Source organism: Lonchura striata, chromosome 7 (assembly GCF_050655825.1).
Source record: "Lonchura striata isolate lonStrDom1 chromosome 7, ASM5065582v1, whole genome shotgun sequence".
In the NCBI taxonomy this organism is placed as follows: Eukaryota; Metazoa; Chordata; class Aves; order Passeriformes; family Estrildidae; genus Lonchura; species Lonchura striata.
Window position 1 is genome coordinate 36,104,538 of NC_140709.1, and position 24,667 is coordinate 36,129,204.

Genomic DNA, 24,667 nt, shown 5'->3' on the forward strand with positions numbered 1-24,667 from the left:
TCTGCTGGATCATCCCACCCTGCAATATCGTTTTCTACTTGAGCTCAGATGACATTTCTGATGCTGCTGTTACTGTGGTCTTTTCCCTTTTTAATAGTCAAGGTGGAACACTGTTTATGGCAACTTTACTTGCTAAGAAAATGGGGGAAAAGACTCTTTTGCCATGAAAACTCTAATGGAGTGTTTGTTTCTGATGATTAAGGTTCTGGTGTCTCTGGACCTGTCCTTGCACATCCTGTGTGTACCCAGCAAAAGTCCTGGGGAAAACCTTAGGGATAGAAACCTTATTTTCCTAACAATGTCCCTTTTTCTTACTACCCTGAGCAGGTAGAACTGCTGCAATTACTGTTAGTAACTGGTAGCCAGACTGTACCAATTTGGCAGTGGAGGCAGCTAGATTTGAAGACTTAAAGTTATCTGCAGCCAGTGTTCTGGCTGCAAAGCCATTTTCCTGAGGAGGAGAAATGGAGCAGAAAGCAGAGCAGTGTCCCAATCCTCTAAACTTCTTGGGGAAATTCCTCCCTGGCTTCCCCTGAGATAGACCATGGGTGCATTAGTCTAACTCTGCATCAGAGTTGTGTGTGTCCTTTATATTTAAAGGAAAACAGAGGGGTCTCTCAGATTTTGTTTTCACATCCCAGACAAAGTAAGAGCAGTTTGCCTGGGGTCCCTGTAGCTGCTGCAGTTGGATAACCAGTTCTGGGGAGAAATCAGCCCTTGGTCTGGAACAGTCTCTGACCTGTAAGCCACTGGCTCAGCCCTGCTTTCACTTCTGGTGGTCCCAGGGATTTGTAAGTAGCTGGAGCTGCTCCTAATCCTGTTTTGAGCCATGGGGAAATTGGAGAGGCCTTTTCCCTGCTGTTTCCTTAGCCACATGGAGGTAGCCTCCAGCCAGGTGAGTGGGTGGACTGGGGGGTGTGAAGGAAAGCCCTGTTTTCTCCAGTGGAGAAGGAATCTGGACAGAACCTCTGTGCATTTCACCTCTCAGCAGAAGAAACTGCTTGGAATTTGGAGAGCTGCACCTCAGTCCCAGATGTTTTATTTGATTTAAGGAGCTACTGGGCAGAGACAGCACTTGAGAGAAAACTCCCTTGGATTTCTGTTTGTTTCCCATAGAATTACTAAGGACAGAATTGCCTTCCTTGGATATGTCAGTTAGAGATTCATTGAGCAGTACTCTGCAAAACTTTGATTTCAATGGAAATTGAAATTGAAAAGAGTTATGATTTGGGATGCAGTTTATTTCTCCAGACCTGGCAGAGGTTTGTCCTGATGAAGCTTCTTGTCCTTATGAGTCACCTCTGAATTGATTCCAGAAGTTAGTTCTTGCACAGACTTGGGATCCAGGCTGCTGTACCACTCAGTCTGGGAATGAGCAGGGATTCTCACTAGACTTGCAATTCAGAAATAGAGAGCTCTGTAATTAAAAAAAAAAAAAAAAATCTGGGTCTTGCATCCAAAGCATGTGTATATAGCTGGGGGCAGATTAGTGAATGAGCTCTGTGAAGGGAGAGAAGCCAGGATGCATCAGCTACCCTTAAACTGTTACCCCCTTCCCCCCTGCAGTGCTTCGTGGGTCACACCAAGACCCAAAAAAACAGGTTGCCAGTAACTTGTGGCATTGCTGGATACATGAAACCCCTCTTTCTGGGAAAACTGAAAGCCATCTGAACTCTGATGTTATTTACTGTGTGACAAAATGTTAATTGGACAAAGAAACTATGCTGTGTGGGGGTTATTTTCTGTTCTTTTTCCTTCCCAGTGGTACATGAATGGCAGCAAGTATTTCTCAGACCTGTGGAATGTTATGGATACCCTTGCAATCTTCTACTTCATAGCAGGAATTGTGTTCAGGTGATTAGTAGTGAGTAGTAGTGCCTTGTCCACGTTACAGCTTTGCTTCCCTTCCTTGGTGGGTTTTGCCTACAACCTGTAATTAAATTTTGGGGAGCAATGTGTTCATGGAATTCGCATTGTGAAGGTCCCAAATACTGACAAGTGTTGACTTAAAAAAAAAAAGACAGGGGATCTTTAGAATTTTTTGTGGCTTCTGTTACTGGCTGTTTAATATGACCACCTGGGCCTTGCGTTATTTTTAAGAGGACTGTGCAGCAGCCTAACAATGTCATTATCTCCTAGAAGCTGTTCTACACAATGGGGTGAGTTAAAAACCATGGCAAAGAAATGATGGAAACACATTTTCCAAAGTAATTGTTCAGTCAGCTGTAACTTAGTCCTTGTTGCCTCAGGGCAGTGCAGCAGATCTTGCACTGTGGTGGTTTCAGAGGGCTGTGGGAGTAGCTCCAGGTACAAATTTCCTTGCTGTTAATAGCTTTAAGGGTAAGAGAAAAAATGAGCAGGATGATGATGCATGTCAGGAAGAAAGGGTATAAACCGAGTGTGCATTAACCATCTCTGTCACCTGTCATTAGATGGGGTCCTGGATAGCTGTGCTCTGCTTTCTAATTTCTCACCTACCACTCTCCATTTCAATGTTTCAGTGTGTTTTTACCTGATTTCTGCATGATTCAACCAAGGCTTCTCTTTGTTTTCTTCTGCTATCTCCATCAGGCTTCACTCTGATGAAAGCTCTTGGTATTCCGGGACAGTAATTTTCTGTTTGGACTACATAGTTTTTACCCTGAGGCTCATCCATATTTCCACAGTTAGCAGGAATCTAGGACCCAAAATTATTATGCTGCAGAGGATGGTAAGATTCTGGCAGCTATTCAAAAGTCTAAATACATGATGTGACTTTTTTTTTTTCCCCCTTCCCTCTTAAGAGTGAAATTGCCATGTTCTGATAATGGCAGCAAGTTAAATCAGCTAAACAGGATTAATTAAGATTTAAGTGGGACCTAATTAAGAGTAGGGCATTTTTCTCTGTCCAGGGAAAGAGTAAGGATTAGACTGAAGACCAGAAGAGGAAACTTGCTTCCTGGTAGCTTTTGTTTTCCATACCTCAAACATTCCAGTGGTATTTCTGTTGCTCCCATCGTATTCCCCAAACAAGAGAGTGATGGTAGAGGGTACAGGAGGAGGACTTTGGTCCTCCACTGCATCCATCACACAAGTACCTGAGGAAGAGGGTGGTGAGGATCCTCTCATACAGTGCTAGAATATCATGCAACCATTGGCCAGAGTGTCTGGGCTGTAAATGCTGGTTGGAAGCCATCCAGAATGGCATTTTCAGAAGCTTTCATCTCACAGGGGTAAGGTGAGCCACAGTCCTTTTTACCTGGTTCTGGCTTTTGTGGAGCCTGTTCGATGCCAGGGGGATATCCTGTATTCCAAAACATGCCTTGCTTTTGTGGTTGCATAAATATTTTTGAAGTTCTCTGAATGGGAGTGGTCAGTTATTACCATGTGTGTTGTGAAATTAGGAGCCATCCCTGTGTGGCTTGCAACAGACCTGCAGGGGTGCACTGATTGATGCCTGTTGTCCCTTTTCAGATGATAGATGTCTTCTTCTTCCTCTTCCTCTTTGCTGTGTGGATGGTGGCCTTTGGTGTAGCCAGGCAAGGCATCCTGAGGAAGAACGAGCACTGCTGGGAGTGGATCTTCCGCTCGGTCATTTACGAGCCCTACCTGGCCATGTTTGGCCAGTACCCTGATGATATTGATGGTATTTATCTTCTGGGGGGTCCCTCCTCGGTGGGTCAAAGGTTCTGTCCTTCTAAAGGTTGGCCAGCCCTGTGCTGGCCCCCTGCCTCCAAGTCTAATGGGGAGCAGGAATGGAGGGATGAGGGCAGGACCAGCAGAACGAGGAGCTCACTGTTTGCTCTCCCCTCTCTGAGGTACCACCTACAACTTCGACCACTGCACTTTTTCTGGGAACGAGTCCAAGCCCTTGTGCGTGGAGCTGGATGCCAACAACCAGCCCCGCTTCCCAGAGTGGATCACCATTCCCCTTGTGTGCATTTACATGCTCTCCACCAACATCCTCCTGGTCAACCTGCTCGTGGCCATGTTCGGGTACGTAACGAAGGAGCCGTGGCTTCCTGGTCATCCCTGCACTGACATAGCTCTGGGGAAGAGACTGGAGTGCTGGAAAACAGCAGGAAGCCAAGCCTCGCCTCTGCATCTGTCACAGCAGCCTGGGGGAAACTGGTGCAGTGTCCTGGGGAGGGATTGCTGCCTGTCCTTTGCCTCCATCTCTAAGCATCCTCTGCACTGTGGGTGTGGTGCAAACCCCAGCAAACCCATCACAGGGGGTGATGCTGGGTCAGAGCCTTACCGAAATGTGAGTTGGTGCCCAAGTGACCTTGCTTGAGCAGCAGAGTGAGTAGATGAGTTATCATCACTCTTCAGGACACTGTGGTTTTATTAACCTGAGCTGCTGTGTGGTGAGGATAAGTCTGGTACTGATTTGATGGACCTGCCATTTATTGTTCTGACTTAGACCACAGGCAATGTGCCACATCCCCCTGGGACATGCAAAAGGACTTTGTCTTGAGAAGTGCCATCACCTCTAGACCAGCAAGGTCAGGGAATGTCTTCCTCAGCTTCTCCCAGAAATCTTTGTTGCATCCTCTGCAAGCTGTGGCACAGAGTTGATTTAATCATGGGAAGTTCCTCATATCAGATTTTGGGGGTGTGTTGCCTTCATGTCTCACTTGGGAATGCAGCTGGATTGGTGTTGTGCCTCTGTTCCCATTCCCAGCCCTTGTCCTTTTCTGCTTTACACTCATGACAAGAGTACTCAAAACCTCTGACCAGCCTTCTTGAGGACCACAAGTTTATTTTTGTGATTTGATGGTACCTTGGCAGGAAGTTGCTTTGGCAACAGGAGTATTGACAGGACTCCTGGTGCTGCTCAAGAGCATCTCTCAGCTGAATGACTCTGCCAGTGTTTCCTGGCCTGAGATGAGATGCTAGAGAGTGATAAGTTGAGAATGCCTCAGATTTAGGTTCTGCTCTGACCCCTCTTCCCCAGGCTGACCTAGAATCTAAAGAAAATCAGAAATACTATTTTTGGCAAGGCATCCAAATAGGTAAAGCATATCTGTGCCTGGGGAGAGACAAGCTTGCTCATACTCCCTAGGAAGGGTGCAAGTACCTCTCAACAATGAAGGAAAGTATACAGCAGTAAGCCAGCCCTACCCTAAAACCTTTAATATTTGCTAGAACACTTACTTTAACAGTACCTGATGGTAAATGCTCTGGTTTATGCTGTTATGCCAGTAAAAAAACCCTCTAGTTTTCACCAGTTGCATCTATCTTTTACACAAAAAGAGAATCTCCACCAGGTGAAGGTTTGCATTTATCTCACATAAAGGTGCATTAGGCTCTGAGCAGAGGCATTTTGGGAGCATCCATCTGCCACTTAATGTCACACTGAAAGGTCAGGCAGCCTGGGAGCTGCTTGCACCTGTGGTTGTTGCTTTGCAGGGTCCATACAGTGCCTTGTGCTGTGGGTTTGATCTGTGCCTGCAGTGTCCTTAATACGTCTACTATAAATCTCAGGAGCTTTTAAATTTCTTGTAAGTATTCTAGTTTTAGGTTTGGGCTTTTTCCTAAGAAAGCAGTTATCTGCTCAGTTAATAAGACACAATATCTTGTGAAGAAGCATCCTGTTCTCATGTGTCTAGGCTAGAAGAAGACTGGTTAGAGCTGAGGTAGTAGAAGTACATGGAGTATTTTCTTCCTAATCATATATTTTCCTGTTTATTTGTAACTTCAAAGTTTTTTGGTTTTTTTTGTTTTCTACTGTTTTAATTCCACCCATTTGCAAATTACTCTCTAAGGAGGAGAACAAACTAAATAACCTCCTAGTCAATAAAAATGACTACCTTCAGAATGACTAGGGCCCCTAACATCAGAAGGACATGGAGCTGCCGGAATGAGTCCAGAGGAGATTCTCAAAGGGAATGGAGCCAGGCTAGGAGAGCTGAGGGTGCTCACCTGGGGAGAAAAAGGCTCCAGGGAGAGCTCAGAGCCCCTTGCAGGGACTAAAGCGGCTCCAGGAGAGCTGGAGAGGAACTGGGGATAAGGCATGGAGGGACAGGACACAGGGAATGGCTTCCACTGCCAGAGAGCATGGATGGATGGGATACTGGGAAGGAATTGTCCCCTGTGAGGGTGGGCAGGCCCTGGCACAGGGTGCCCAGAGCAGCTGTGGCTGCCCCTGGATCCCTGGCAGTGTCCAAGGCCAGGTTAGATGGGGCTTGGAACAACCTGGGATGATAGAAGGTGTCCCTGCCCATGGCAGGGGATGGAATGGGGTGAGCTTTAAGGTCCTTCCCAAGCCAAACTACTCTGGGATTCTGTGACTATAAAACCATGCCCTGGTACAGTAGAGGAATGCTCTGTTGCTGGCTCTGATGCAGCTCTTTGGTGACCAACTCATCCTGGTTGTGTTCTCTCTTTCCCATCAGTTACACTGTTGGATCAGTGCAAGAGAACAATGACCAGGTGTGGAAGTTCCAACGCTTTTTCCTGGTGCAGGAATACTGCAGTCGCCTGACCATCCCCTTCCCCTTTGTCATCTTTGCCTACATATTCATGGTGCTGAGGAAATGCTTCAAGTGCTGCTGTAACAAAGAAAGCAAAGAGCCATCCATTTGTTGTGAGTTGGATTTTTCCTTGTTGCCCAAAAGTCATCTCTGCAGCAGGTGCATTGCAGTTCCTACGTGGCATCCTGTGCTTATTCCAGGCATTTTGTGCTGTGCTGGGAGATTTCCAAGGGCCATGTAGACCTCTGTCATGCAAATCCACTGTGCTGCTGGAAATCTCTTCAGTAAGATTCAAGTTTTCAAGTGATATTTATCCAGTGCTCTCTTATCTAAGCCATTTCCATGTAGAATTGCCTTGTGTGTGTAACTCATTAAGACTTCAGATTAATCCTAACTCTTTAGGGCTGCTTATGTTGTTTCTCAGCTTTGCAAGGTTGTGGGTTTGGCTTTTTTTGTAATTCATTCTTCTTGCTAGGGAGTGACTGAAAGAGAACAAACAGTTTCCATGTAGCCAAATGAGCAAACCACCTCAAAAATGTGACAAGTCAATGCTCAAGCTATTTATCCTTTTTCTGTTGGGGGACACAGATAGAAATTGTTTTAACAAGCTTTCCCCCTTGCCTCTCCAGCAAATATAGTGTTTTCTCAGCTGAGAGAGAATAAATTGAATTAATTGACAGGCTTTTTCCCATCCATCAGTAACCTGCCTGGTGGCCTGCAGCAGAAGCTGGATTTGTTACCAGTTTAGGAGGAAGGGCCTTCTTTGGCGTATAAAATTGTTTAGCACTAAATCATTTTGGCTGTCTAAATTGCTGCGTGGATTTCTTGCTGGGGAAGCTGTTGGGTGGCAGAAATTCCTGCTCAAATGATGCACAGTTGATGTTGCAGCTCTGAAAGAATGGGAGAGTTAATTAGAGCCAGAAAATGGTTGTGGTTTTGCTGATGATAGGAACTGAGAACTGCAGAGGAAGCACACTGATGTATTGACTGTGGTAAAATCCTGCCTTCCCCTTTAACTCTTATGGAAATGGTTGGGATGCTTGTTGGATTGTGGGGGAACAGCTGAGGGGTTTGTGAGGTCAGAGGAGCACTGGGTGGAAGAAAGGGACTTCATCCATTCACCAGCCTGGGGCTTCTTCTGTCTCAGTTTATTTTATTTTTTTATTTAAACCCCTGTGGTTTATTGTGTCCTTTTGGAACATGACAAAATGCTGAAGTATTACCCTGGAAGACTATGATGCCTCAAAGTGGGCTCCTCTGTATCAACTCCGGAATTTACAGCACCATCATAAAATGTTTCTTAGAGAAGACAATTCTTCATCATTCTGGAGTGTTTCAGTTCAATCAAAAATCATATATCATGGTCCTTAGAAGTGTTACTCCTAATGATCCAATATGGGGTAATGTAGAAACAAATGGAAAGCTCAAACCCAGACGGGATCTTGCTAGAATATCCTGTACCTGTTGAAGCAGAGGCACCTGTGTTAACCAAGACTCAAAAAAAGTACAGAAAGACTTCTGGAGCTTGTAAGGTTGTGGGTTGGTTTTGTGTTTGCTTATTTGTTGGGTTTTGGGTTTTATGTTTGCTCGTATTTTGTGTTTTTAAGTGACTCTGGTTGCCAGGAGCATTCAGTGAAAGGCGTTAGTGTCACATCTGTGAGAGCTGAGTCACAGGTGGGCAGTGGGGCTGTGAGTGCTCAGGATGTGGAGAAGGGAATCATTAACCTCTGAATGCACACACTGACCCAGCCGCTTTGCACCTTGGCTTTCGAACACAAATTAAGTATTTTTCTTTCAAATACATTTCCCAGGCTCAAGAAATGAGGACAATGAAATCCTGGCATGGGAAGCTGTCATGAAGGAAAATTACCTTGTCAAAATCAATACAAAAGCAAATGATTCATCAGAAGAGTAAGCCTGCCTATCTTTGTCTTCATTCTCTTAATTTTCTCTTGAACATTTCTAGTGAAGGCATATTTTCAGCCACTCTAGGTGTTTACAAACTAATGAGTAAGTAAATAAACTCAGCATAAATGTGCTTTTTATTTCTGAAGTGAAATGGTGCTTTTTTGTCTGCTGAAGAGAAGACAAAAAAAGTCTTCCCATGGTGTTTTGAGATCTCATCATGGGAAACAGTGCCACAGCTGACTCTTGCTGTAGCATTAGTTTAGGCTGGATATTAGGAAAAAGTTCTTTATGGAAAGGGTTGTCCAGCCCTGGAACAGACTGCCCAAGGCAGTGGTGGCACCCCCATCTCGGCGTGGGGATTTAAAAGCTGTGTGGATATGGCACTTGGGGACCTGAGTTAGTGGTGGAATTGGTTGGACTTGATCTTTTCCAACTCAAATAATTCTATGATTTTACATTTAGCAGAGAATGTTTACTGTTGGACCTGGAATCTCAGACATTCCCACAGCAGTAATCCAAATGGAGATGTGTAATTAGTAGCATGAGTTGTGGAGACCTCTGAGGAGGGGAAGATGGTCTTTAGAATCATGGTATTTGAAACTTTGGAGACTTACGCTTGGATATTTCTTTGACTGCCAGCTCGTGGAAACATTATCTTTGGGATCTGTCTCACTGTTTTCAGAGTAACAGTATAAGAGGAAAAAAAAAAAGCAACAAAAACTGAAAGAAAACAAGAAAACAGAGCACTGCTCAAGAACAAAACCTGCTCTGTATGATTGCTTAACTTTGCTAACTTCTGGCAGCTTGAATATTTCTCTTAATCAGAGAGAGCTGATAGGAATGGACAAGAAAAACCAGACCCTTCCATATCTGTGGGCATCAACATTGCCATCCACAAATAAGTGTTTAGGTTAAGACTACCCAGAGACAAACAGCATTGCGTAAGAAGCCAAACAAATACCAAAAACATTTCCTTGGTACTGGAAGCAAAAATGTCTTGAGAAGGAAAATGTAATAGCATCCTACTAATAGTAATTTGCATGTTAGTTAATGTACTTGTACTAAAAATGATGCCAGTCACGTGCAGCCCTGCCTCCCTGGGAGGATGGAGCACTGGGGGGAGTTGGGGTGTGGTAATTAGCCAAGTTTTCCTTGGTATCCAGACTGATCCCACTGCTTCATGTTCTCCTTCTGCTTCTAGGATAGTGCATCGATTCAGACAACTGGATGCAAAGGTACTTCTGTCCCAGATCTCTCCGGGAAATGTGATTCTCTCTGGTAAAGCAGGGGGTGTGCCATGGCAAGGAAAATGAGCCTCCCAGAGTTGTGTGCAGTCTTTGTCACTGTCACCAGGACCCCATTTTAATTGGGCTTTTTTACTGTGCTCTTTTGATTCCATAGATAGGAGTGTGTAGGGCGTGTAGTGATTAGGACAGAAGGGAATGGTTTTGAACTGAGAGCAGGATTAGATGGGATAATGGAAAGAAATTCTTGGCTGTGAGGGTGGGCCCACCCTGGAACAGGGTACCCAGAGAAGCTGTGGCTGCCCCTGGATCCCTGGAAGTATCCAAAGCCAGGCTGGATGGGGTTGGAGCAGCCAAAAATGAGCTGTGAGATCCCTTCCAAGCCACAAGAGCTTTCTAATGTGCAGGAAAATGAAACAAAGACACTTGCTTAGCACTGGAGGAGTGTTTCTCAATATTCCTTGTGGGATGGACTAAAGCAGAAGTAATTTCCATCTTAAACTGCAACATTCCGCTGTCTAACAGGTCCATGAAACGCCAGTGGGAAGAAGGGGTGTCACACACTTGACATGTCCCCGTCCCAAAGGTGTCTGTCAAGTTTAGCTTCTGGTGGTGTTGGCATGGTGTAATTAAGCAATATAAGGCTACCCATATACCAGAGAGCACATTATGAGTTTTGTCATACAAATAATTTTTTATGACTGTGATGTTGAAATGGGTATGTGTGTTCACAATGGTTATTTTCTGAGGCTTGACTGAATTATCTGTTTGGCCTCTGAAGTGGGGAGTGGCTTTGGTATGAAGCACAGACTTTTTGGGAAGCTCAGGTGAAAAGACCCACATATACTTCAGAGTATTTTTTTTTGGTTACTGTCAAATAATTTAGATTGCAAAATAATAGCTTGCTTCCAGACTGAAGGGGAAGTGGTGAGTGAGTATGATGCTGCTCTTGAAACTGAAAGGAGATCTGCTAACCTTAATTCTCTCCTGAAAATAAATACCCATCTCTTGCTTTTCTCGTCTGGTAACTGCTGGTTAACTCGCTGAAATAGAGGCATCAGGGCTTGCTGCATTAATTGCCCTGATGAACATTGTACTTGGTACTGTCCTCTCGAGCACTCTTGCATTGGGTGTAATACTTGCAGAGGCAATTACTTGTTACTTTCATTGCTCATTAGCATTGCATTCCTTCAGCTAGATGGACTTTACAAAAATAACCTCCTCTTTTTTTTTTTTTTTAAGCTCTCTGATTTGAAAGGCCTTCTGAAAGAGATTTCCAGTAAAATTAAATAAGTGGAGCTGAAATTCAAGAGCAGCTACTGGAGCAAGGTAAGCCCTCTTTAAATCCATTGTCTGCCTTGAAAAAATTACCAGCATTTGTGGTGTTAAATTGGTGTGTCTTTGAAAGAAGAGCTAGTATTAATTGTTGATGGTTGTATTCATATTGTCTGATACTAGGGAAGAAACGAGACCCAACTTCTCTTCCTCATTTGTGTTTTTCTTTATGAAAAATACAGTTTTCCATCTGGGGTTTCTATCAAATTTTGGCACTGTTTCAAATACCTTGTTTTGCTCGCTTGCCTCTGAATAACTGTGACTAACCCAAGGTTATTTTAGTTGTCTTTTTGTTGGAGGGCCTCTAGAAAATGAGGAGCTGCTGTGCTGGATCCTTTACCCTTGGTATCTTTTAACTCTGAAGAGCAGGCAATCCAAATAGAAAAGACAGAAGTGAGGGCAGGAGTAAGGTTTATTTTTCCACTATCAAAGTGGGGCATTAGGCTGGATTGCTGTAGCCTTCCTGTGTCCTGTACAATAAGCTGCAGTGTGAGGAGCTGACCCAAAGCCTCAGGTCCAGTTTGAGTGTCTGGTCATCAGCCTTGTGTCCTTTTGCCTCCAGTTTCAAGAAAGAATTGTTTTGGGTCCCACAGTGGGATGTGAAAAGCAGACAGAATATTGATGCAGAGAACACTGTCACCTTTAGAGACAGCAGGTTAAGAAGTGTAACTGTTGAATGGGATAATCTGGAACAACTTGATCAGCCCGGACATTACGGCCTGGCTCTTTCTTCCACAGAGTGGTTTCGTCCAAGAAACCTTAAACCTGTGCCAAACATTCCCCAGTCCGCTCACTCTTTTCCTGGGAGAACTGGATATTCACTTGAACTGAGTGCCTTTTAGTCATGAATGACTTGCAACCACCTAATAAAATCTACAAGGATCACCAGTTCCTGGGTGCTTCTGGGATGTGCTGGACTCCAAGTTGCCTAAAAAATAGGCTGTAAAATAGTGGAACTCTGGAGGCCATTTAGTCCAGTGCTGCTCAAACAGTGCCAGCGCTGATCAAAGGGAGCTGCAATGTGGCTGGAAAACAGGTTGTAATTAGATACAGGGGGGCAGCCTGGGACAAGGGACAGTAGTTTATGGTGGAGCTTGTGGAAAGGGACCTCTCATGATGGATAGCAGTGCCTTCAGAAGAATCCTAGAATCCCAGAGCGGTTTGGGTTGGAAGGGACCTTAAAGCTCATCCAGTTCCACCCTCTGCCATGGGCAGGGACACCCTCCCCTGGACAAGGCATCCAGTCACCCAAGCTGATGTCGAGAGGATGAAAGCAAAGCCTTGAGGTGGGCTGGGAGTTCTACTCACCAATTCTTTCTGTTGCTCACACAGGTACCAATTCATGAAGAATAATTGCTTGAAGCTGGCAGCACCCCCCAAGCAGATGGTAATGGAGGCACCAGAGTATCAATGTCTCAGCAGGAGTCAGCAGGATTTTCTTGCAATTTTTATTTTTGTTGATCAAACAGCCCTTTCTGCTTGTTGCAAGGTTGTGGTGAAACTGGAGATGGCTGCTTATCTCCTGACATGATTCCTGTGTTACCCAAACTCTTCTCATCTGCCCTAAGGTCCAGTGGCAGCAATTAGTCCTTGTTAAGCTGCTGTTGCAAATCACTCCTATTTCCAAGAGTTCTGCTGCTGTTGCCAAAATCCCTTTGCTTTTCCATTTCACTTGGAGGGACCTGTGCATGGGTTTCCTTCAAGCACTAATTGCATGTCTGAATGAATCAATCTCCCTTCCTGTTCTGCCCTGTAGTAGCTGGATCTTGCTTGTTCCTTGCACGGGCTGTCAGACCTGCTGGGGTCTGGAATGCTGGTGTGCCAGAATGTAGTGGATTTCAGCATCATCCCCCCAAGGAAAGCCTTTGGTCCAACCCTGCATCCCTATTTCAGACTGTAAAGGAACATTGTGGACTTGTTCCCCCTCTACCCGGAACCTTTCAGCAGTGCAGAAGTTCAGCTATTACAGCCCTGCATGGGAGAGACATTAATTTATCTAGGAACTGTTTCTAAGGCTTTGTGGGCAATCCTTCCTTGGTTTCAATCATGAAAATTTGTATTCTGGGAATGTTGGAATTCATTTGACTTTTCCAATGTGTGTTTGCTGATGTTTGCAGCTGGAAATGGAGAAGAGATTGTTGGAACCTTTAAACAGAGCAGTGCTTGATATGGTGAGGTGGCGCTTTCTGTCTAAAATAGCAGCTGAATTCTGTCACCTTTTTTTTTTTTTTTTTTTTTTTTTTTTTTTTGGTATAGCTGAGAGCATAGCCAACTGAAGGCACTACAAATAGCATTTATTTACATGGCAAAGCATTGTATCAACCTTCCTTCCCAGTGTCTAGGAATCATGGAATCATAGACTCACCAGAGGAAAGGACCTGCAAGGATCATGGAGTCCAACCCCTGGTCCTGCACAGACATCCCAACAATCCTATCCTATGCATCCCTGAGAGCATTGTTCAAATGTTCCTTGGGCTCTGTCAGCCTGGGGCTGTGCCCATTCCCTGAGGGCGTCTGGTCAGTGTGCCAGCACCATCTGGGAAAACCTTTTCCTAAAATTCCACCTGACCCTGCCCTGACACAGCTCCAGCCACTCCCTCAGGTGCTGTCCCTGTCACAGAGAGTAGAGATTGGAGCTGTCCTTTGGGAGAGAGCTGCCAGTCATGCTGAGACCTCCTCCTCTCTCCAAGCTGAACAAGCCAATTGACCTCAGCTGTTCCTCATACAGCTTCCCCTCCTGGCCCCTCATCATCTTCATTCCCCTCTTTGGATACTCTCTGCAAGTTTTATATCCATATGATACATTCAGAGAGGTTGCTGCTCTTTTCTCTCTGCATTTTATCACCCAACTGTACTGTATGCTGTGCATGACATCATCCTGGGGGCTCCAGCACTAACAATAGCAGTGGTATTTGTTTTCATGTGGAAATATTTCCTGCTGAAAAATAAAGGAGCTGGGTTTTCACTGATTCACTTGGCAGTTAGCTGCATCATAAATTCTTGAGATAAGGTTCCTTTCTGGAAATTATTTTTCCCATATCATTTGTCTGCCTTGGATGTGAAAATTGTGCTTTTTGTTCACTCCCTTCCTATATAAAACCTGTGGAATGCTTTAAACCCTTCCGGGAAATCCCAAGGGCCTTGCCTTGGAAGAATATACAATAGACTCTCCACCTAGGCTTAAAGAGAAGACTTCTGCCATGGAGCCTTGCAACACCAGGATCCACCCCAGTTTCTTTCCCCGTGTCCCAAATTCTTGCATTTTTTCCTTTCCCTGTTTCCTCATTGGTTGTGGTATCCCTGGTGGCCGGCCCCATCTTCCCTGTAGGCCAATGCCCTTTGCTCTGCCCTTTGTGCTGCCCCTGTGCCCTCAGACCATTGGCCACTGACCCCTGCTTAACCTTGTGCAGAGCACATGGCCAGGTCTTTGTCCCTGATCCCTTCAGCCAGGTGGATGCAATAAACCTTTGCTGGAATACATCATAAATAGACCCTTCCTGTCTTTCCTCTGCTGGGCTATGTGTGTGTGTGGACTTGAAATGGCTGTTCTTGTGGCCTTACTCAGAGCAGCTTCTGAAGGTGACACTTTGAAGAAGGCTGCAGCATGTCTAGCACCCTGCCATGTGGCAACAAAAACCTGCTGTGTGATTGCCTGAAGCTGTAGAGATCTATTGTTGTGTGAATGTAACTGTGCAACCATGTTCTGTAAGGTCTGAATTCTGGAGTCAGTCCATGTGCAGTGCTGCAGCCAGGGGCACCAGCCCGTGCTGCACATGCTGCTCCCTTCCCAGAAGCCGCGCGGGCTCTGCTCCAGGCTCCTGCGGCCCAGCCGGGGCCGATGGAGCCGCGGCCCGGCGGGGCTGCGGGGCGGCACCGCGGCTCCCCGGGCAGCAGCCGGCCCTCTGCCCCTCCAGAGCCAGCGCCAGGATTTGGTGCCAGCACCTTCACGGTGGGCAGGGGAGCCCTGCAGGCGCTGTTTGTAGAGAGCGCTGCCGGCTCCAGGACGGTTTAGATGAATGGAGACGAGAGATCTCTGAAGGCTGCTCTTGGGGTATAAGGTTTATTAGGGATGGAGAAAGGTCCTGCTTTGAGCTGCCAGACGCAGCACGTGGCGAGGCTTGAGAGGGTGAGGGAAGTTCCATGAGGAGGGGAAGTTCCAAAACAGCGTCTGGCCCCTCAGAGCCCCCTTATCAGGGGGCTTCAAGGTGGGCTGGAACAAGGCTTGGGCCAATGGGGTTACATGCACTTGATGTTTCAGGGGAGGGTTACAGGTGCGGGGTGAACCATACATTTTGGGGGGTGAGATGGAACAGTCCACTTGACCCCAGGACCCATCCGTAGGCAGGGGCATTGTCCGGCTAGCAGAGAGGACTGTTCTCATCCTGGCTGTATTATTTATTAATAATTATATTTATCCATCCTTCCCTACAGCTGTTGTCTGGCTGCTGCCAATAAGGGGCAGGGGGCAGAGGCAGGGCTGGCTGCCAGCCCGGGCCCTCGCGGCTGCCCAGGCCAGGTGCTGTGACTGAGGCCCCCTGACAGAGAGCTCTGGGCCCGCAGAGCTGCGGCCACCATGGGGAGGGTGGCCACGTCTCCTGGAGCAGGGCTGTGGAGGCACTGCTGCCCTGGTGGCTCTGGACCCCACAGAAACAGCACTGGAACATGCACAAGAACAGCAGGTCTGCTTTCAGCACTTCCCTTGGCTGCTCCTTTAGGGTGCTTGCACCACACTCAGAGACACAGAACACCTTCTTTTCCTCTGAGAGTTATTCCTGGCCTCTTCATTTTTCCAATGCACCAGGTATTAGCTGCTGGCTTCAACTAGACACATAAACTGCTGCATTAAACTTTCAACTCAGCTGTTTTTTTAATCCAGAATGCTTTAAAAATGTGCAGAAAAGTCCAATGAGACGTGACTGTGTCTCTGTCTTGTGAATCTCACTAGCTATTGGAGCTTTTGTGTTGCTGCTAATCCCTTCTATGAAAAAAATTAATTCTAGGGAAGAGCAACATCATCTGACAGACACCAAGCATTGCCAGCAGTTCCTCCAGGTGTTCCTGCCAACAGCCCCTGCAGGAAGGAGCACAGTCCCCAGTGCACGTGGGTGTGGCCCCCTCTGGCACAGAAGCCCCCAGGGGCACAGGTCTCTGGGGCAGGAGACGGGCACCAGCCCTGCCAGGGCTCGGGGGCTGGCAGGTCTGCTTGGGCAGGGACTCTGCCACAGCTGCTGGTGTCAGCGTTCCCAGGCCCCAGGGCTCAGAGCAGCATTCGTGCCCTGGCCCACAGTTCCTTGTGCCACAGTTCCTTGTGTGTGCCACACCCATGGGTTTAGGATGACCATGGACCGTGGCAGCTTCCATGGAAGGTCCCGTGCCCTTCCCAGTGCGGCTTCGTCGGCAGCCCTGGGGGCTCCTTCTGCTGCCCTGAGCCCGCAGAGCAGGGCAGCGTTTGCTGATGGTCTGAGCCCTTCCTAAAGATCCTGTTGGGCTGTCTCAGACACTTGGGGCCAGGGATTCCTGCCAACCTGGGCCACTTTGAGTGGGCAGGGGGTGGCCCCAGGGCAGGTGCAGTGTATGCAAGGCCCTTTGTGACACATGCAGCATGGAATGGAGCTGGGTGTCCAAGGGCCCTTCGTGACACGGTGCAGCATGGAATGGAGCTGGGTGTCCAAGGGCCCTTCGTGACACGGTGCAGCATGGAACGGAGCCCGGTGTCCAAGGGCCCTTTGTGACACGTGCTGACATAGGAGCTGGAAGTGGCAAGAGCACGCCACTCTGCTCAGAGCAGGCGACCAGAGAGGACGGGACAGAGCGGTGCTGTGAGGAGCCCCCACACAGCGCGCTCATTCCTGTCCAACCCGGAGTGTTTCTGAGGCATAGTTCTTGCAGCTCACCTTGAGGCCAGACCACAGGACTCGGTGAGCTGTGGCCTTCCAAGGCTTCAATTCTGCAGGTGCCCTTGAGGGCAGACCGTGAGACTTGGTGCCCCAGATTTTTCCAAGGCATCTCTCCTGAGGGGTAGCCAGAAATCCGGTCAGAGACATGGGGCAGGGAGCCCTGAGAGTGCCCAAGCTGACCTGGGTAGAGGAGGAAGAAGGCGGCCCTGCAGCTGCCCCAGCACAGGAGACTGAAGAGGTGGTGCCATTCCATCCACCACAGGAGGGTAAGTGGCAGAGCCAGGCCGCAGGGCTGGTGCCTTCAGCCAGCTTGGCTCCATCACACCCCACCCCATCCCATCCCATCCCATCCCTTGGGGACGTGCCCATGGACAGGACGGAAGAGGGGCCCGGGCAGACACCCCACAGTGGCCGTGATCCATCCACCTGTGGCATCCTGGGGCTGTCCCTGCCTCGGCAGCGCAGGGCGGGCCTGTGTTCTCCAGCCCCTCCTGCAGCCCCTCAGCCCTGGCTGCGCTCGCTCTTTGCCAGATGCAGCCCTGGACCAGACACGAGAACAGAAACCCAACCATGGCCGCTTCCACAGAACAGCAAAGGTACCTGAAGCCATCCCCACCTGGGCTGGGCCTGCTGTCACTGCTCAGCCGAGCACCGAGCACCGTGTGTGGAGCACTCCATGTAACATCCATGGCTTTTTGCCCTTCTCCTTCAGCTCGTTTGCAAATTCATCAAGACAATTCGGCAGGAAGAGAACATTGCCAGGGGCGCTGGGCTCAGAGCATACTCGCCCATCTTCCAAACCAAGACCAGTGCTGCCCTGCTGGATTTGCTTGTACAGGAAGGTTTTTACAATCCAAAGCAAGTAAGCAGCCTGTGGCCAGGGTTTGGTCCTCCCAGGAATTGCTTGGCCTCCTAAGGAGGCCACTGGTGAGCCTTTGAGGCCATCGCAGTGTGGTGGGAAGGGAAGCACTTCTCTGGGGACACTGGGAACACTGCTCCCTCTGGCAGCTTTCCAAGTCTCCCCGTGCCTTCTCCAGGTCCCTGCCATGGTGAGATACATCCACCAGTGGCTCATGGCCAATGATTCTGCTGAGCACAGGCTGGACAACGCCCTGCTGTATCTCACAGAAGCGCAGCCAAAAGACACAGTAATGACACTCCTGCGTGTGGCCCCATCCTGTGACAGGTAAGGGGCCCACCTGCCTAGAGGTCTCACAGCTCACCACAACCCATCGCCCTGTACAGCCTGTGCCAGGTGTCTGACCAACAGAAGAGTTTCAGGGCCCTCTGGCTGCTCCCTTTCCCAGCCCTGGCGTGTCACCCCTGAGCCTGCTGTCATGCTCCCTTGTTGCCCCACAGGGGCCTGTCCCCACAGGGCTGGGCTGCCTGGCTGCTGCTGGAGAGGGCCAGTGGGCAAAGGCAGAGCCGGCAGTCAACCCGGGCCCCTAGAGATGCCCAGGCCACGGTGCTGTGTCTGAGATGCCCTGAGACAGAGCTCTAACCCTGCAGAGCTGCCATGGCCATGTGGAAGACCATCATGTGCACGCCCAGGACTGCAGAGCTGGCACAGCGGATACTCCTGGATGTGCTGGGGAGCTGGCCAGAGCACAGCACATGCACCTCCGATGGGGACAAAACGGGTGTCTTTGCCCTGGCTGTGAGTTTCTGCCAGTGGCCTTTGCTGGCCCCAAGGCTGCCTGTCCTACAGCTCTCCATCCTCCTTCCCCCACTGCATCTCCCTTCCTCAGGCACTGGCTTGAAAGCTGGCCTAGGGACAGCTGCAGGGCCACCAGGCCTGCTGCTCCCCCTGTGTCTCTCTGGGCCTCTCCCTGCCACGCTCGGGCCCTGTCACACGGACACCTCAGCACTGAGCGCTGTCTTGGGGGGCTTTGTCCTTTGCAGGGAACTGTGGTGATATGGAAGATCCTCCAGGAGCCCAGTGTCCCACGTAAAGTGATGGTGCATTTCCCGCAGTTATTTGTGCATCTGCTCTTCCAAGTGTTCTCCAGCACCAAAGAGATGCCAGAGGCGGTTGATACCTTCTGGAAGGGATGCCAGGAAGAACACGGCCTTGCTACCAGCCCCAACAGGTGCTCCATCCCAGTCCTTCTGTTCCTGCCACATGGACAGGGCAGGAGCCAGTGCTCCCAGTGTGACCCGGGCTTTGCTCTGCACTCAGGTTTGCAGTGAGAACCCTGAAGTCCCTGCTGTGCCGAAAGCAGTATGAGCATGTGGTGGTGTCAATGGAACGCAAGCGTGGCTGGGACACGCTGCTCTGTGCTGACACCCACCATTATGCTGTGGGTCTGCTGGCCAGGTGGGACCCCTTTCCCATTGCTCTCAGCATTTGTGCTCTGTGTCTGGGGTGTCCTTCACAGTCCCTTGGTCAGGGGCCAGAGACCCTTGTCACTGAGGGACAGCCAAGGAGACTGGAGAAGGTTGGGAGAGCAGGGTGCCCACAAAGAGTCACCTTCCTAATGGCCCATTTCTCCTTTCTGTGTGCTGGGGAATGACCAGACCACTGTGAGTTAGTTCTGGGGAGAGGTCTGTTCCCCTGGCTCATAGTCTTAATTAAGCGACTTTTACTCCTGACAGGGAGATGTCCTGCATCTCCATATCCTCATGTTCCCGCATCTTTCACTATCTGCTCCGGCTGCTCAGCTCACAGAAGCCACGCTGGGATCTGCCTGCCCTGGCCTTCATTGTGGAGGTGAGCCTGTTGGCCAGCGCTGCCTGGCTCTGCTGCCTCCCAGCTCTCTGCCCTCTCGCAGCCGCAGCTGCCTGGGACGGTGCCCACGCCCTGTGCTGCTGCCTGGGCCCCGCCCTGTGCGGTTCTGGGCTCCTGCCAGCCGGGTCCCCTGTCACTGCCCTGTGCCTTTCAGGTCCTTGAGCACCTGGAGTTGAGTGAACACAATGCTGACAGAGTCCAGCAAATCTTCTCAAGGCACCTGTGGAGCGAGTGCAGGGAGAAGCGTTGCCTGGCACTCAAGGCCCTTCTCAAGCTCACTGACGATCCCTCAAGGGTGAGAAGGGGGCAGCAGCTGAAGCCATGCAGGCAGCGTGGGGCTGGGGAACGCTGTTGCTTGGGCTGCGTAGGGCTTCGTCCGCTGGGACAGCCACTCCCAGCTCTCCTGCCTCCCGCTTCAGCTGCCCGAGTGCTTCGGGACAGGCCTTTGGCTTCTGGGCCCTGCGGCAGCAGAGTTGCCTTTCACAAACTTGTGTTCTACACAGACCAAAAAAATGTGGAACCTGACTGAACGTCTTGTGGAGCTCCTGCAGGATGCAGATGGAGAGATTGTTAAGATAACAGTCATGGTACTCAACTTTATAATCATGGACAAGGACATGTGGATCCCCAGCCCCACTGTCCTGCAGCTGGCTGAGTCCCTCCTGCCTCTCTTTGACCATGTAAGGCTCCGTACCCCCAGCCACAGCCACTGGCTGATGCCAGGACACTTGGTGCCCTGTGGATTTTCAGGCCTGTGCCCAGCTGAGCCCTTTGCAGCCCATGCTGAGGTCTTATTTTCATCTCTTCACACAGGACAATAGCCAGGTACAGCTGCTCTCCATATTGCTCTTGAGAACATTGCTGAATCTTCCACTGGAAAAGGGAAGAAAGGCCCTGAAGGCACAAGTGTGCCACAGTGTGCTCCCACTCTTCTTCCACTGCCATGATGAGAACTGGCAGGTGGCAAAGGTGAGGACGCAAGGGCTGCTGCTGTCCCCCTGGGAGGGGGCTCAGCTGCCTCCTGCCCTGGTGCCTGGAGGGCTGTAGCCTCCTCCAGGCCCTGGCACAGAGACGCTGATCCTGGGGGCCCTTGGCTGCAGGGCATTTCCATGTTTCTGCTCTTCTCCAGGCTTCTTGGAAAACGCTGCTTTGTGTGGCCAAATTCCTGAAGAGAAGGGATCTTGAAAAATCTGTAAAGAAGGAGAAGCTATGGAGGTTCATTGAGATCCTGGTAAGGAGGGCGGGGAAGCCGCAGCCGCAGCCTGGAGAAGCCCCCTGAGCGCGGTGCTCGGTGTGCGGGCTGGCAGCTGTGCCCCTGCCCGCTGCTGCAGCCCGAGGCCGCGCGGGCTCTGCTCCAGGCTCCTGCGGGCCCAGCCGGGTGCCGATGGATTCGCGGCCCGGCGGGGCTGCGGGGCGGCACCGCGGCTCCCCGGGCAGCAGCCGGCCCTCTGCCCCCTCCAGAGCCCGGCGCCAGCGGCTGCTGGCCGGGCCTCAGGGCAGTGCGGGCAGGGGAGGCCGGGGCTGGCGCGGGGAGCACCCGGCCCAGGGGCTGAGCCCGCGCCAACCCTTCTCTGCTGCCGCTCTCTCCAGCTGGCAGAGGACAGCAGCAGCGCGGCCGAGCTCCTGCGCCGGGCCCTGCCCTACCTGGAGAGCCCACAGGAACCCCTGCGAGAGGCGGCCGTCAGGTTCATGGGTGAGCCGCGAGCCCGGGCTCCCTCCCCGCCCCGCCGCAGCTCGGCCCCAGCCCCGCCTGCTGCCCCGGCAGCGCCACCCGGGCCCGGCGCCTCTGGCAGCCGTGCCCTGTGTTCGGCAGCGAGCGGCCAGGGCCCGGGCTGAGCCCTGCCGGGCCAGGAGGCCGTGTGGGCACAGGGCTGGCAGCGCCGCTGGCAGGAGCTGTGCCGCTGGGCTGACAGGCTCTGTGTTCCCAGGGATGGCCGGGCGGAGCTTGAGGGGACAGCAAGAAGAGCTCCAGCTGATCTGCAATGGTGAGAGAGGGCAGCGGGCTGACAGCGGGGGCTGTGGGGCGAGCTGCAAGCCCTGCCCCGACTGCGGAGAGCTCTGCTCTCCTAGGTAGAGCACACAGAGGGTTCAGGGACACGTGTGGGATTCGTGGCCAGCAGCTTCGGGCTGATCCCCTTGGTCCCTGATCCCTCCCGGCCATGGCAAGAGCTGGCTGGGATGGCCCTGGCACGGGAGACTCCCCTCGGCTCCCCGCAGAGTCGGGATCTGACCGTGGCTCTGTTCCTTTCTCTTGCAGCCCTTGAATGTCTGACAGAGGATGTCAGTACTGCCGTGTTAGAGCTGGCACTTCAAACACTGCATGTCCTCCAGGCAATACAGTGTGGGCGATACTCCATCTTCCAGAAGATGCAAGATCAGCTGCGCCGGAAATGGATGACATGGCCTTGTCTGTCAGGGCTCGGATGTCTGCACTGTTGGAGCTCGGAGGAGAGCTGATTCAGGAAGCTCTCTTTCTTGGGGCCACCTGAGCCAGTGGGATTTTCCTCTTCTCTAAGATATTTATTTTCTTCCCTTCCATTTTTTATCCTGAGTAAATAAAGAATGTGTTAGAATACGCAGATGCCCAAGAGCTATTCTTTGCTGCACAGGGTCTGCAGGGCAAGTGGGAGGAAAGGGTGAAAAGGGTGCTTGTGCTCAGTAGCACAGCAAGCAGAGGGGGCCTGAGGCCCTTAAGGGGGAAAAGTTTGCTTGTGCTCAGCAAGGTGCCCAGGCATGCAGGGTTGCAGGGAAAATGGCCAAAAGCCCCTTGGCCTTTGGTGGCTCTGCTGAAGCCTTTGTGCTGCCCACAGAGCGGGTGGGCAAGGCCAGAGCTGCAGGGATCCCTGCGAGAGCGGTGCCTGGAGATGGCCACAAGCCCTGTCCCAGGCAGGAAGCACCATCCGTGTCCTCCTGCCCGTGTGTTGCTGGCTGGATGGTTGAGGGCTCTGAGGTGCCTCTTGGTGGGGCTCCTCTGGAGCTCCTGTGGGGCTGCAGCACCGCTGCCGGGCAGGTTGGCCGGGCTGGGGGAGACCCGGAGGGACTGGGGCAGTGGGAAGCCCTGAGCAATTGGGTGTCAGAGGCCACAAGCAGCCCTCAGGCAGCCAATTTGTTCCTGCCAGAGCTGACTTATAAAACAGATCCTGGGCACTCTCTAACACCATCAGTGTTGGAAAACGAAATGCAAGGAATTCTCAGATCTTCGGGCCTGTAAGTGAAGGCTTAGAATCCTCAGATTTACAGGATTTGATGTGAGACCTTGGAAAAGGCTTCCAAACTTAGGTGCTTGAATTGAGAATGTGAATCTATCTTTTAAAGCAGACATGTTCAGCTAAGTGGAGCATAGTTTAGAGTTTTAGATTTTAAAGTACTGTCCTGGTTTGTAAGATAAGCTTGTATTCTATTTGCCATCTGTTGGAGGTTGGGCAGGTTTGTTATTTCTTCCAAGAACAATGGTTTGCTCCGAAGAGGTAATGGTTTGTTAATGGGCCATTGACTGACTCACTTGCAGGGCTGGTAAACCTAACATCATCCCATTGTGAGATGCTCCACCCAGAGGGGGAAGCCAAGCACTCTTTTATTGTATAAAGTGGTACCTTTTTGGAGACAAAGCAGCTCTCTCTCTCTTTGCGGGATTTCCCAGAGAAGCAGCTCCTTCGGCAAGATTCCCAGAGAAGCGGCTGGAGCGCGGTGAGGCGGCGGCGGCAGAGCTCGGAGGCGGCCCCGGTGCAGAGGAAGACCGGCTGCATTGCCACCAGATCTTCAGAGAAAACGATACCCTTCTAAAGATCACCACTTCAGCTGCAATTCATCAGCCACTGCAAGAGGAGCAGCTATCATTTCAACCGGACTACTACCAATACCTTGAATCCTCAGGTTGTGGACTTTATCACTAGTTTTGTTTGTACCAATTGCATTTGCCCCCTGCCTCCAAGTCTAACGGGGAGCAGGAATGGAGGGATGAGGGCAGGACCAGCAGAACGAGGAGCTCACTGTTTGCTCTCCCCTCTCTGAGGTACCACCTACAACTTCGACCACTGCACTTTTTCTGGGAACGAGTCCAAGCCCTTGTGCGTGGAGCTGGATGCCAACAACCAGCCCCGCTTCCCGGAGTGGATCACCATTCCCCTTGTGTGCATTTACATGCTCTCCACCAACATCCTCCTGGTCAACCTGCTCGTGGCCATGTTCGGGTACGTAACGAAGGAGCCGTGGCTTCCTGGTCATCCCTGCACTGACATAGCTCTGGGGAAGAGACTGGAGTGCTGGAAAACAGCAGGAAGCCAAGCCTCGCCTCTGCATCTGTCACAGCAGCCTGGGGGAAACTGGTGCAGTGTCCTGGGGAGGGATTGCTGCCTGTCCTTTGCCTCCATCTCTAAGCATCCTCTGCACTGTGGGTGTGGTGCAAACCCCAGCAAACCCATCACAGGGGGTGATGCTGGGTCAGGGCCTTACCGAAATGTGAGTTGCTGCCCAAGTGACCTTGCTTGAGCAGCAGAGTGAGTAAATGAGTTATCATCACTCTTCAGGACACTGTGGTTTTATTAACCTGAGCTGCTGTGTGGTGACGATAAGTCTGGTACTGATTTGATGGACCTGCCATTTATTGTTCTGACTTAGACCACAGGCAATGAGCCACATCCCCCTGGGACATGCAAAAGGACTTTGTCTTGAGAAGTGCCATCACCTCTAGACCAGCAAGGTCAGGGAATGTCTTCCTCAGCTTCTCCCAGAAATCTTTGTTGCATCCTCTGCAAGCTGTGGCACAGAGTTGATTTAATCATGGGAAGTTCCTCATATCAGATTTTGGGGGCGTGTTGCCTTCATGTCTCACTTGGGAATGCAGCTGGATTGGTGTTGTGCCTCTGTTCCCATTCCCAGCCCTTGTCCTTTTCTGCTTTACACTCATGACAAGAGTACTCAAAACCTCTGACCAGCCTTCTTGAGGACCACAAGTTTATTTTTGTGATTTGATGGTACCTTGGCAGGAAGTTGCTTTGGCAACAGGAGTATTGACAGGACTCCTGGTGCTGCTCAAGAGCATCTCTCAGCTGAATGACTCTGCCAGTGTTTCCTGGCCTGAGATGAGATGCTAGAGAGTGA

The 24,667-nt window shown here is 50.5% G+C and overlaps 2 protein-coding genes across 2 annotated transcripts in view; both read left to right on the forward strand.

The window, feature by feature from the left end:
* The window catches only part of LOC144246656 (transient receptor potential cation channel subfamily M member 8-like), a 50,508-nt gene extending 36,079 nt beyond the window's left edge, over positions 1–14,429 (forward strand). Inside the window, 9 exon segments of the mRNA XM_085584728.1 lie at positions 1,763–1,854; positions 2,572–2,710; positions 3,454–3,625; positions 3,798–3,975; positions 6,378–6,568; positions 8,267–8,366; positions 9,565–9,598; positions 10,850–10,936; positions 12,275–14,429. Of these exon segments, the coding sequence (XP_085440854.1) occupies positions 1,763–1,854; positions 2,572–2,710; positions 3,454–3,625; positions 3,798–3,975; positions 6,378–6,568; positions 8,267–8,366; positions 9,565–9,598; positions 10,850–10,900 (957 nt within the window). The 3' untranslated portion in view covers positions 10,901–10,936; positions 12,275–14,429.
* A 2,980-nt stretch (positions 14,430–17,409) lies between these two features.
* The window catches only part of LOC144246718 (transient receptor potential cation channel subfamily M member 8-like), a 36,858-nt gene continuing 29,600 nt past the window's right edge, over positions 17,410–24,667 (forward strand). Inside the window, 6 exon segments of the mRNA XM_085584730.1 lie at positions 17,410–17,435; positions 19,435–19,549; positions 19,722–19,862; positions 20,071–20,257; positions 21,825–21,974; positions 23,580–23,757. Coding sequence (XP_085440856.1) covers positions 17,410–17,435; positions 19,435–19,549; positions 19,722–19,862; positions 20,071–20,257; positions 21,825–21,974; positions 23,580–23,757 — 797 coding nt within the window.